We start from the raw sequence: 11973 nt of genomic DNA, 5'->3' as shown, positions 1-11973 counted from the left end.
TTTCTTCTACCTTGGGAACTTTGCAAATAGCTAGAGGAAGACTCAGCTGAAGGGTGGCTGTCTATACCGAGATTGAAGACCACTGTGGACTTGACCATAGATCTAGTGGCCACAGGGCACAGGGCAATCTGCAAATGATCTTTTTAAAAAAGTTAACAGAGAGGCACCGTTCACCAAAGGATGGAAACTGATGCAAACTCACAGCCAAATACTAGAAGGAGTTCAGTGAATCCTAGAGAACAGGAGGAGAAAGGATTATAGGAGCCAGAGGGGTCAGGACACCACAAGAAGACTCATAGAATCAACTAACCTGTATCCGATTAGTTCTCAGTTTCCTTGGCTATCCCACGTGCATTCAGTCCTCAAGTCCTTGCCCATCAAGTTTCTTGCTCACAAGATACAGGTTTTAAAAGGAGCTGCACCATTAGAGCACTCACATGCTGCAGAGTGCTGGGTGGCTTCCATTTAAAATCCCCGTGGCCAATCAGCAACGCGCAGGCCTTTGAAAGATTCCCAGTGCCTTGTTTGAATTCGAGGGGGAGCAGAGCAAGTTTAGGAGCATGAAGACATCAGACAATGCTGAAAAGCTGGCTCGAGCACCAGCAGACCTCCTGAAAGCCAGGGTCCAGGGAGATGCAGGTCCCAGTGCCCCAATGGCCGCCCCACTGTTGAAAAAGATTCCAGAGGTCTTAGTGGACAAAGGCAGCAGGCGCCTTTATGTAAGGGGACGCTTTCTGAGTAAAACAGGCTTTGTCAAATGCTTTGAGATCTCAGACCCAGACACAAAGGAGGTGTTCGCAGCCAAGATGGTGCCTAAGTCTTTGCTCACACCCTCCCAGAAGGAGAAGCTGTCCAAAGAGATTTCCATTCACCGCAGCCTCTCACATCAACACGTCGTAGGCTTCCACAGCGTTTTCGAAGACAGTGAATTTGTGTTTGTGATTTTGGAGCTTTGTCGGGAGAGGGTGAGTGTTTCTGTTGTGGGACTGGGGCACTGATGCCTTGGAGTAGCCTAGAGGAGTGCTTGTGTATGAAGCAATTATGGAAAGGCTTCTAGTGAGGGTGCTGAGTGCGGTTGAGAAAAGACTCTGGGTAAGGGCACGCATTAACAGTAGAGGGTCCTGTGAATGATAATGACCAGTGTATGGGCAGAATAATCAGGAGTCTGCCAAGACCTCCCTTTAATCCCGAGAGCTTAGTCCTGGTCCCATCCAGCGGGCCACCCTTTTCGGTGGGCTTCAGTAACTTCTTCCTTCTTCCTCAGTCCCTCCTGGAGCTGCACAAGAGGAGGAAAGCCCTGACCCAGCTGGAGGCACGCTACTACCTAAGGCAGATAATTCTAGGCTGTCAGTACCTGCACCACAATCAAGTCATTCACAGGAACCTTAGGTTGAGCAACGTCTTCCTGAACGAGGATCTGGAGGTGAAAATAGGTAAGGTGCTGGACCTGCAGGTGGCCGGTGCCACTACAAGAGGAGGCAAGAAGAGGAAATCTGGGAGAATGGGAGCCAGAGAAATGGAGGGCCGGTGGGACATGGAGGTGCTGCCCTCCAGAACGCCCTCTAGTCTAGAAATGGAAGGTGAGGGGCCCACACGCCAGTGTCTTGCCTTTAGATGCATTTGCTCTTTTTGTTTTTGTATTTGCTGTTGTTGTTTTGTGTACCTCAATACAGTAGTTCTGAAAATAGTTTACTTGGGGGTGCCTCCCCCAATTACTACCCTATCTCATAGCACTGAGCCAGGTGCTCCTCAGTCAGTTTCCTTTTTAAACTGGAGGTCTAGACGTATGCCATGCAGCAAGGCTGGCAGCATTCCCTTAGCTGTCTTTTTACTGAGCTGAAAAGTTCTGTTGCCTTGAGACTCTGATTCGCCTCAGTCCCTATTCCCACGTCACCTTTACCTTGTCCATCAGCAGTCACGAAGAGTATTTACTTGGTTCCCTAGTGCATCCCATTCTGTTGTCATGTGTTTTAAGTTTCATTTATTTATGTGAGGGGTGGGGATAGAAGGTAACTTTCAGGAGTCAGTCGTCTCCTTGCACTGTGTGGGTCCCAGGGTCAACTCAAGCCATCTGTCTTAGAAGCATGCACCTTTACCTACAGAGCCATCTTACCGCCCTAGCCCTGCTATCTAAAAGAGCAGTGTAAAGGGCAGTGGGAGGCCTGCCAGAGCCAGCAAAGTAGGAAGGTTCCCGGAACAGAGACTTTGGAGTCTGATTCTCAATGGTCAGACCTGAGGCAGCTGTCTGCAACCACAGGTGACCCAGACCTAGCAGCTGAGCGCCCTCTCTTCTTTCCTCTGTCCCAGGGGGTTTCGGGCTGGCAACCAAAGTGGAATATGAAGAGGAACAAATGAAGACCTTTTGTAGCCCCCAGAACTTCATAGCTCCCGAAGCGGTGAGACTGGGAAGTTTTGAGGAGGATGTATGGTCCATCGGGTGCATCATGTAAGTTGGGAATGGACTCAGGAGCTATGGGTCTCAATGGGGCTTTCTGAGGCACTTCACCCAGTTGACCTTACCCTCTGGATCCTTCTTCCTTATAGAAAGGCTATTTCAGGGAGCAGGTTGCCCACATGAAGCCCTATTTCCTTATCAATCTGGTGTAGGATGTAGGATTTCCTGTAGCTTGGACTTATGGTCCAGAGAAGGGATGAGAAAGTCTCTACAATTCTTCCTCCAGCTCTTTGCTGTTTACTAAAAGTGTGCACAGACCCAAACCATCAACACCTGAGGGCTTGTTAGGACTATGGAATCTCAGTTCTGAACCTGGGTTTAATTGTGTCCCTGGCTGACTTTCAAGAAAGCTCTGGAAGCACTGATGAGCACTGATGGGAGAATCAGATCATCAGAAAGGCTGATGGTAGGCAGAAGTCCCATCATGGTGGCCTGTGGTGGATAGCAGTGGCCTCTGGGGTCCTTTATTACTGCAGCCCAGAGCTGGGGAATTCCTGGCCCCTTAGTATCCAGGTGTTATCAGCTACATTCTTCTGAGGGCTTGTCCTAGCCAAGGTTACTGTGGCACTAGGCAGACTTGGAGACCATCCCCATCTCTTCCTAGTCAGTGAATCCAGCACAGCCCCCTTCCTCTAGACAATGACTTATGCATTTGGACTTTCCAGGGAGTTTGAGCAAAATTCTTCCTTGTACCTCCAGGTACACCTTGCTAGTGGGCAAGCCACCTTTTGAGACCTCATTCGAAAAAGAAACCTACCTCCAGATGAAACCAAATGAATACAGTGTTCCCAAGGTGACAGCAACACAATTTTATTTTATGTTTCACTGAAAAGCTATTCACTGTGCCCAGCTATATCCTGAGGACAGAGCCTTGACTCTAGTATAGCCACAGAGAATGTATGTCTGAAGCCTGGCCTTGAACTCGCTACATGTTGAGTTTGAATGTCAGATTCTCCTGCCTCTCCCTCCCAAGTGTTGAGATTATAGGCATGCAGCACTAGGCTGGCTTTATGGGGTTTACTGGGAACTGAACTGGCTTTTGTGCTTATAGGCAAGCACTCTGCCAACTGAGTCCCATGCCCAGCTGCCTGAATAGATGTAAAGTGCAGGGAGACAATGGGGGAGAAGAGGCAGACGTACTTAAGCTTGGGACATGGACCATCTCCACCCAGCTGAGCTGTGTTTAGCAGATGATAGCTTGACTCTTGTGAACCAGGCTTCCCATCTACAAAGTGGAAGTTTCCCCAAGGGCTTCCAGTGACAAAATGACATCTTTTTTCACAACCAATGGCAGATATCTGTTTGAAGGGATAACCCATTTCTGGGGACTAGGTCTACCTGGGACATATGGCCACTTTCAAATTGGTGTCCTTGACTTGTATGTAGAGTTGCTATGTCACAGAGAATTGGCTCACTGCAGACAGCATGGACTGGCTTGACCCAGCTGGACTGCTGTGGTATAAGTCCTGGCTTTATCACCTAGGCTGTGTGTATTCTCAGACGGGGCACTTTCTCAGTTCTGAGCCTGCTTCTTCACCTAAAGTGAGGCATAGTAGTGGAGTGAGTCTTCACTTTTGTGAGGCTGAGGCAGGGGAATCTCAAGTTCCAGGTTAGCCTGAGCTACACAGTGAAATCCTGTCTCAAACTATATAGGGGGAGGGAGTCTTATAGGAGTTTTTGTGAGGCCCAAATGAATTAATATACAAGACTGCATTCCTGATACATAAGAAGCCTAGAGTTAATGCTCTGACTGACAGGCCTGTTGTAGGTTTTATCCCATATACCAGGGGTCTCACGTGGTGGGGTCCCAGGTATGGTACCGCTCCCCCATTCTACAGATATGCCTTGGTGGGCCCAGAAAACCCAGGCTATTTGTCAGAGCTGGAATCATGGGGGCGGAACTGGGATTTAAACACAGGTGTGGGGACCTGGAGGCCCCTCTGGTGGTAAATAACTAAATGTGTTTTGCAAGGGCAAGCTGGGGAAATCATCCCAAGTTAATATTGAGTGCCAAGTGGCAGGAAATGATCCTTCTCACCAGCAGGGTGACGTTGGTCCTTGCTAAAGCTGGGGTGGAGGACCTGGTGGAGCTTACGGCCACTGAGCTATGGTATATTTGAGATAGGAGCAGCCACATGTCAGGTGGGGTCCCTGTCTCATCTCACTTAGGCTCTGCTTCTCCCCTCCAGCACATCAATCCCGTTGCTGCTTCCCTCATCCAGAAGATGCTCCAGGCAAAACCTGCTGCCCGCCCCACCATTGAGGAGTTGCTCAAAGATGAGTTCTTCACTTCTGGCTATATCCCTGCCCGTCTGCCCATCACCTGCCTCACCATCCCACCAAGGTTGTCAGTGGCTCCCAGCGGCCTGGACCCCAGCAGCAGGAAGCCTCTCATGGTCCTCGAGAAAGGTGAAGCTTGGTCTTGGTAGGGTAGACTGCAGAGAGCCCATATTTCCAGGGTGCATTTCAGGGTGCATGCACCTTACTCTGCCCCCAGAGGTGGGTCCTATCCTTGAGGTCTGGTCCCTGGGTTCTTCTGACCCTTGGGCTTGGCAGGAAGAACAGACTGAATCAACCCATTTGATCTGATAAGGAAAAAATGGACTGCACACCAAGCCCAGGAAATTCTTTTTGATTTTGTTTAAAAGTCTCTATCATCTCTTTTGCATGTTTTGTTGAATGCTGGAACTTGTCAGGTATAGACATGGAGTATAACACAGCACCCATCCTCAGTTCTCATTCTCAGCCATGGTTCACTCTGCACCTTTCACCCCTTTGAGTGCTTGCGTTTTGTCTGTCAGGAGCAGGTCTCTCACTGTCACTAGGCTGCTCTGGAGTCAGTCCTCCTGCCTAGGGCTCTGGATTATAAGTTTGTCAGCACATCTCACTTTTGAAATGTCACTACAGCCAACTTCAGCAGTCTGCCATTTTACACTTAAACTAAAGTACATCTGTGAGTTCAAGGCCCGCCTGGTCTACAGAGCGTGTACCAGGACAGCCAGAGCTGTTAGAGAAACTCTGTCTGAAAAAGAAAACGAAGGATTAAATAGGTAGAAGAATGAACAGGAAGCATCTGACTCTCTTTTCCCAGTCTGTTTCCATTTCTTTTGATGTTTTCATCATCAATCCTCTGTGTTTCTCTTAACTGATTGAGAGCAAACTTTGTTTTTTTTTAAATTTATTTATTTATTATGAGGACACCAGATCTCATTACAGGTGGCTATGAGCCACCATGTGGTTGCTGGGAATTGAACTCAGAACCTCTGGAAGAGCAGTCAATGCTCTTAACCGCTGAGCCATCTCTGCTGCCCCAAGAGCAAACTTTCTTCTGTTAACGCTTCTGTGTATACTTCTTGAAAACAGACATGACGGACATCAGCACAACCTTCAGGACTGTGAGCATTAATCCAACCCCGTATTGTCTTCACGATTTCTTTTTCTTTTCTGTTTTCTTTCTTTCTTTCTTTCTTTCTTTCTTTCTTTCTTTCTTTCTTTCTTTCTTTCTTTCTTTCTTTCTTTTTTCCTTTCTTCCTTCCTTCCTTCCTTCCTTCCTTCCTTCCTTCCTTCCTTCCTTCCTTCCTTCCTTCTTTTTTGAGACAAGATCTCACTATGTAGCTCAAGCTGGCCTCCAGCTCACAGAGATCCACCTGTTTCTGCCTTCCAAGTGCTAGGATCAAAGGCGTGAGCCACCTCACCTGGTAGCATTCTTTTTTTTGACTCCCTCCCTCACTCCCTCCCTCCCTCCTTCCATTTATTTATTTATTTATTTACTTACTTACTTACTTATTGAAACAGACTATGAAGCCAAGACTGGCCTCAGGTTTGAAATCCCTGGCCTCACTACCCCCTCTCCCCCCAGATGCTGGGCTTATAGGAGTGGGCCACTGTATTTAGAATTACTATTTTTTTTCTTGCAGCTTTATTTGACCTTAATATATTTCATTAAGGGTTGTAGACTTTGAGAAGTAACTTGAAGGACTTTGTTTCTCTGTGTGGCTATACCACCAATTTAATATAAAGTTCTCAGTTTGTCTGTTCAATTAGATTTACATTTTTAGGCAAATGACTTGCGATGATTTAGTTTGGGTTTTGGTGCTTTGAGACAGAGTCTCATGTTGTTCAGACTAGCCTTAAACTGCCAAATGCTGGGGTTACCAATGTGTGCCTCACCCCTGACTCAATGACTTGGATTTTTTGGAATAATTTTAGAGCTATACAAAGTGTTATAAACAAAATAGAGCTGACTTCCTATGTGCCCTTCCCCCAGCTTCCTCCGCTATCAGCATCTCTCTACCACAGAATAATTACCAAAACTAAAACGTTAACCACAAGATAATCTTGTCAACAAACTTCAGTCTTCATGTCAATCAAACAGATTCCCCATTAACATCACCTTGTTCTGTACCAGGGTGCATGTCAATACCACACAAGGCATTTAGAGACCTCAGCTTCTTAGTTTCCTCTAGCCTGTGACAGTCTCTGGGTTTTTCCTTGTGTCTTGTGACCTTGACACTTTCAGAGGGTGCTGATGAGTGTCTTTCCTGTTGGGTTTGTTGCTTCCTCATGATTTAGGGAAGATTCTACATTCTGAGCAGGAATGCTGCAGAGGGGATGTGCTCTTTTTAGTGTGTTAGGGAGACAAGGCTGTCTCTGCTACAGATGCTGTTTTTTTGGTCATTGATAAGTATCTTGCAGGAAGTTGTTTGAAACACTGCTGCCCATCAATTTTGGCACCCACATGTGGGTCTTGGTGTAGTAATTATTGCTGTAATTTTTATTTTTCCCTTTAAATTTTTGAGACAGTGTCTCATGTGGCCCAGTCTGCTTAGAATTCCCAGTATCCAAGGATGACCTTGAGCTTCTGTTCCTTCTGCCTCTGTCTCTTGAGTGCTAGGAGACACCACCACAGCCAGTTTATAAGGAGCTGATGATGTTAATTCAGGACTTCACACTAGACAAGCACTCTGTTAATTGAGCTATTGCTGAGCCCCCTTTTCTGTTCCCTTTCCTGTAGTGCTGGACTTGTGGATCCTATCTTATGGGGAGGTATTAAAATACTGCTCCTTTAGGATTCTTTTTTTCTTAGTAAAGTAGCAATAAATGAAAATGTTTTATAGACGTTTTCCAGATTATCCAAAGGTAGGGAATTGTATCATGTGTTATATGATCCTGGAGTAGTCATCCTCCATTTTCAATAGTTTTATTTGGACAAGTTTGATTTTACATATTCTGCAAACAGTCTCATTTTGTTTTTCCTATGAGTGGGTGTTCTACATGCATATATGATTGTGTAGCACATGAATGCCTGGTGACCACAGAGGCCAGAAGATGGTCTTGGATCCCCTGGAAATGGAGTTACAGGTGGTTGTGAGCCTCCATGAGAATGCTGGGAACCAATGCCAGGTTCTTGACAAGAATAGCCAGTGCTCTTAGTGGCTGAGCCATCTCTCCAGCCCCTTTCTGGCTAGTTTTAAAATCAGAGCTTGGATATTTTATTTCACACTTAAATTCTTAATACAGCATGGTGGGATTGTTGTTGTTGTTGTTTTTAACTGAAAATTTAGGGAATGTCCTGTTTCACGGGAGAAATGACACATGCTGGTTTGGGGAAGTGAATTGTTCAAGAATAAAGACAGCAACAGTGACCAGCGCAGACCCGGTCACCATAGGTCAACTAATGCTTCAGTGTGGATTTCATTAGACTCACTTATCTGTAAGCACACAGAGCAAAAGGCTTACACTGCGCTTCACCCATCCTTCCGCCTTCCTGGATGCACAAGGTACCCTTCCTTCTTTGCTTGAATTGGTGCCTTCGGGCTCCCTCCCTGAGTGACAGCAACAGCAGGTGTCCTGGAAGGGCAGGCTGTTGGAGCAGAGGCCTGAGCTCCTGAAGCTTTGTGGCCTCTCAGTGAGCACCATATACCTGACACACCAACCTGGTCCTGACTCAGTTCCCAACAGCAGTGAGAGCTGATGGTACTGTGGGAAGATTGCTGGCTGTGGCAGGCAGGCCTGTGCTTCCTCCAGTGGTTTTTTTGCCTGGCTAATGACCATGTCACCTTCTTAGGTGTAGAGAGACCCTTGCCTGACCGTCCCTGGGAAAAGGAGGAGCCAGTGGTTTGGGGGACAAGTGAGGCCATCGAGTGCCACCTCAGTGACATGCTGCAGCAGCTGACCAGGGTCAATGCCTCCAAGCCCTCAGAGCGAAGGCTGGTGTGGCAAGGTGAGTCCTGCAAGGAGCTTCCCATCTGGAGAAGGCAGGGTATCTCAGTCAGCAAGCAGAGCCCCCATTTCCTGGAGATCAAAATCCAGATGAGTTAGCCTGACACCCAAGGCCCTCCTGGTGTGCCTTCTGCCTGTTTCTGCCCCGTCTCACTCTGTAGGTGACTGATAGGTCACCTCTGCACAGCTGTGTCTGTTGTCTCCTTTCTGCCCAGGGAATTAATCCCTTGGTCCTCAAGAGACTCAGGTCAGCTCCAGCCTCAGGGCTTTTGTGCCCACTGTCACCACCCTGACCCCCACTGCCAGCACTTCCTAACCTGATGTAATTCTCCTTAACATTTCTTCCCAACACATTCATGTATCTGCAGTTGGGACTCGTGTGCACTGAGGTGGTTCTAGCATTGCAGAAATTGTTGGGTCTGCTCAGTTTCTTCAGCACTTTAATCTGGGGCACTAGGCTTTCCACCAGCCCTGATGTTAATGACTTTGGTTACTCTTCATCCCTCTGGTTGGTATGTGGGTCCTTCTAGAAGCCTAGGCTTTTCTTTTCCTATCCACACCTACCACAGTTCCTGAGACACAGTAAAGGGGCCCACTTAACGAATTGGGACTTGACATCCTGGGCTGCAATTTGGGTGTCTGGGTTTGTGCCATCAGAGCCCTCCACAGGCTTCATGTGGTGACCCCCCAGCTCTGGGGAGGATTATCTGAGAAGACAGAAGAAGGGACTGGCCTAAGCAGTGCTGTGTTTCTGTCCCAGAGGAGGCTGAGGATCCTGCATGCATCCCCATCTTCTGGGTCAGCCAGTGGGTAGACCAATCAATGAAGTATGGACTTGGTAGGTGTCTCCAGAATGTACGATGGGCAGGGGATGGTGTTGCCATAGTAGCCTTTGAGTGAACAAGTGAGTGATGTCCATAATTGTGTGGCTGTGTTACCAAGAATTGTTAGGGCCTAATGCATGCAAGCACTCTACTACTGAGCTATTCTCAGCCTTTGTCCACCTCCTCCTGCCTTTCTAAGATAGCCCTCCCCCTGCAATTAGGGTATCGGCTCTGTGACAACAGTACAGGGGCACTCTTTAGTGACTCAACATGCCTCGTCCTCTACAATGATGGCGACAGCCTCCAGTACATAGACCATGATGGAATGGAGTCTTACCCCACCATGAGCTCCCACCCTGACTCCTTGATGAAGAAGGTGGGAACTGGCTGCTGTAAGAGGGTGTGGCAGGGTATGGGGTCTGCCTCAGGGTCAGGCTCTCATTCTGGAATCCCTGCCTCAACTTTCCAACCAGGTCACTCTCCTCCAGCATTTCCGAAGTTACATGAATGAACACCTGCAGAAGGCAGGGGCCAACATGAAGGCAGGGGCCAAAACCACACCCCGGGAAGGTGATGAGCTGGCCCGGCTGCCCTACCTGAAAAAATGGCTCCGCACTAGCCGCGCCATCGTCTTGCACCTCAGCAACGGCACTATACAGATTAATTTCTTCCAGGTGTGCAGGGGCCTGTACTTGAGGTGGCTGGGTGGGTGGAAGTGCTGTCCCTTTCACCAGGTGGGGGGACTTCCTCCCCTTTGCCTCAACCTCAGGCACCAGCTGAGCTTTTCACTCACTCCCTTCTTCCCTCCAAGGACCACACCAAACTTATTCTGTGCCCCATGATGGCAGCTGTGACCTGCATCAGCAAGAACCAGGACTTCCACACATACTGCCTGAGCCTTCTGGAGGAATATGGCTGCTGCGAGGAACTGGGTAGACAGCTGTGCTATGCCCACACCATGGTAGACAGGCTGCTGAGCTCAAAGTCTACCAGCAGCAGACTCGAGGACAACCCCTAAGCCTCTGTCCTTTAGGCTGGTGCCCCTTCACTCTGCCTGGGGCTGCATTGCTGGACTTCTGGGACTGCTGCTCAGTGCCCGTGTCCCTGGGGCTGGGTGGGGAAGGGGTTGCTGTGTAAGTTATTTTTGTATATGTTTGGATCTGAGTTTATAACCTCTTCCCCTGCCCTCAGCCTACTGTATAACTTGTATAGATATAACTTGTATAGATATATTTCTATTGAATTTGAGACTGTTCTTTTCTTCATTTTATATTTATTCAATATATGTGCATATCTTTTCTTATCCTCTGTTTTTGTGAGTACATGGAACCCAGAGTATTCCTCTGTTCCAAGATCCTCAGGCTGCTAAACTGCTGTCCAATATTTTGATGCTCCCTAGACAAGGTTGATCCACAGGCTTAACTCCTTGGTCCACCTTTGGGGCACCTGGTTGTCTCAGCTCTTTAACATCTGGCAGGACCTCTCAGAATCCAAAGCTGGTGACTAGTAGGGCAGGAAGAAACTCTCAGGAGCACAGGTTCTCAGGGCATGGTGAGTGTGTAGCAGCAGCCTCTGGAATGGGTGTGTGAAGTAATGGATGTAGCCAGCAGGGACTTGGCCCAGAGCCTGGTGTACTTCAGTTGGGAGCTCCCTGTAGTGGTGCTTCTGGGGATGGACAGGACAAGGACACTGACTCAGTTATGGCAGGCCATCCCTGATCCATGTCCCACCCAGGTTCTCAAACACAATTTATTCATGGCATGGAGCAGGTCTTGCACTGATATCCCCTTTTAGGACTGGAACCTTTTCAGAGATGTGGGCAGAAAAATGGGCTGTGGGGATAACCCACTGGGTTCCTTCCTCTCAGGAAGAGGCCCCTCCAAGCCTACTCATCTTTTCCCAGGGGATAATCACCTCCCTCTTCCCCATGGCACTCTCCATCAGGGGCTGATCTGCAGCTGAGAGGACATTAGACAATGTCTGGAGGCATTTTGGCTGGCCTGCCTTGGGAAGAAAGTACCTCTGTCAAACTTTGAGGCCAGGGATGCTGCTAAGTATGCCACAGTGTAACATGGCACAGGATACAGGGCACCAACCACCCTTTCCCTGACAGTTTTCTGTTCTGAATCAGTACCGCCCAGGTTGAGAAACTACGACTTAGAAAAGGATTTTATTGACATGGGGTCTTACTCCCTAGTGTAGGTCAGCCTTGAATTCTCCACTTCCCACTTCCTGAGGGTCAGGGTTACAAGCATCATGTCGGGTTTAGAAAATGACTTTTTAACCTTCACTATGCTTCACATGATTGTGACTGAATAGGTAGCCTGTAATTGTGGCACTCAGGAAGGTGAGGCAGGAGGATCCTGAGTTCAAGCTACACAGAAAAAAAGGTGCTGGTTCTCATCTGTTCTGACCTAATGAGCTAGGTAGGACACAGTGTCAGTGTTTATCTAAGGTTAAGAATGTGGGGAA

General features: G+C 48.1%; 1 protein-coding gene across 1 annotated transcript; it reads left to right on the top strand.

Moving 5' to 3' along the window:
* The first annotated feature begins 560 nt into the window (after positions 1–560).
* Positions 561–10658, top strand: LOC131901887 (serine/threonine-protein kinase PLK1-like). Its single transcript, XM_059252947.1, has 10 exons — positions 561–965; positions 1265–1433; positions 2308–2446; positions 3155–3248; positions 4645–4864; positions 8523–8678; positions 9438–9515; positions 9723–9877; positions 9975–10175; positions 10313–10658. The coding sequence occupies exons 1-10, from the start codon at positions 561–563 to the stop codon at positions 10517–10519; spliced, it is 1824 nt and encodes a 607-aa protein (XP_059108930.1). The 3' UTR covers positions 10520–10658.
* Positions 10659–11973: the final 1315 nt, after the last annotated feature.

Source organism: Peromyscus eremicus, unplaced genomic scaffold, assembly GCF_949786415.1.
Source record: "Peromyscus eremicus unplaced genomic scaffold, PerEre_H2_v1 PerEre#2#unplaced_586, whole genome shotgun sequence".
NCBI lineage: Eukaryota > Metazoa > Chordata > Mammalia > Rodentia > Cricetidae > Peromyscus > Peromyscus eremicus.
This window is presented reverse-complemented; position numbering and strand designations above follow the sequence as displayed.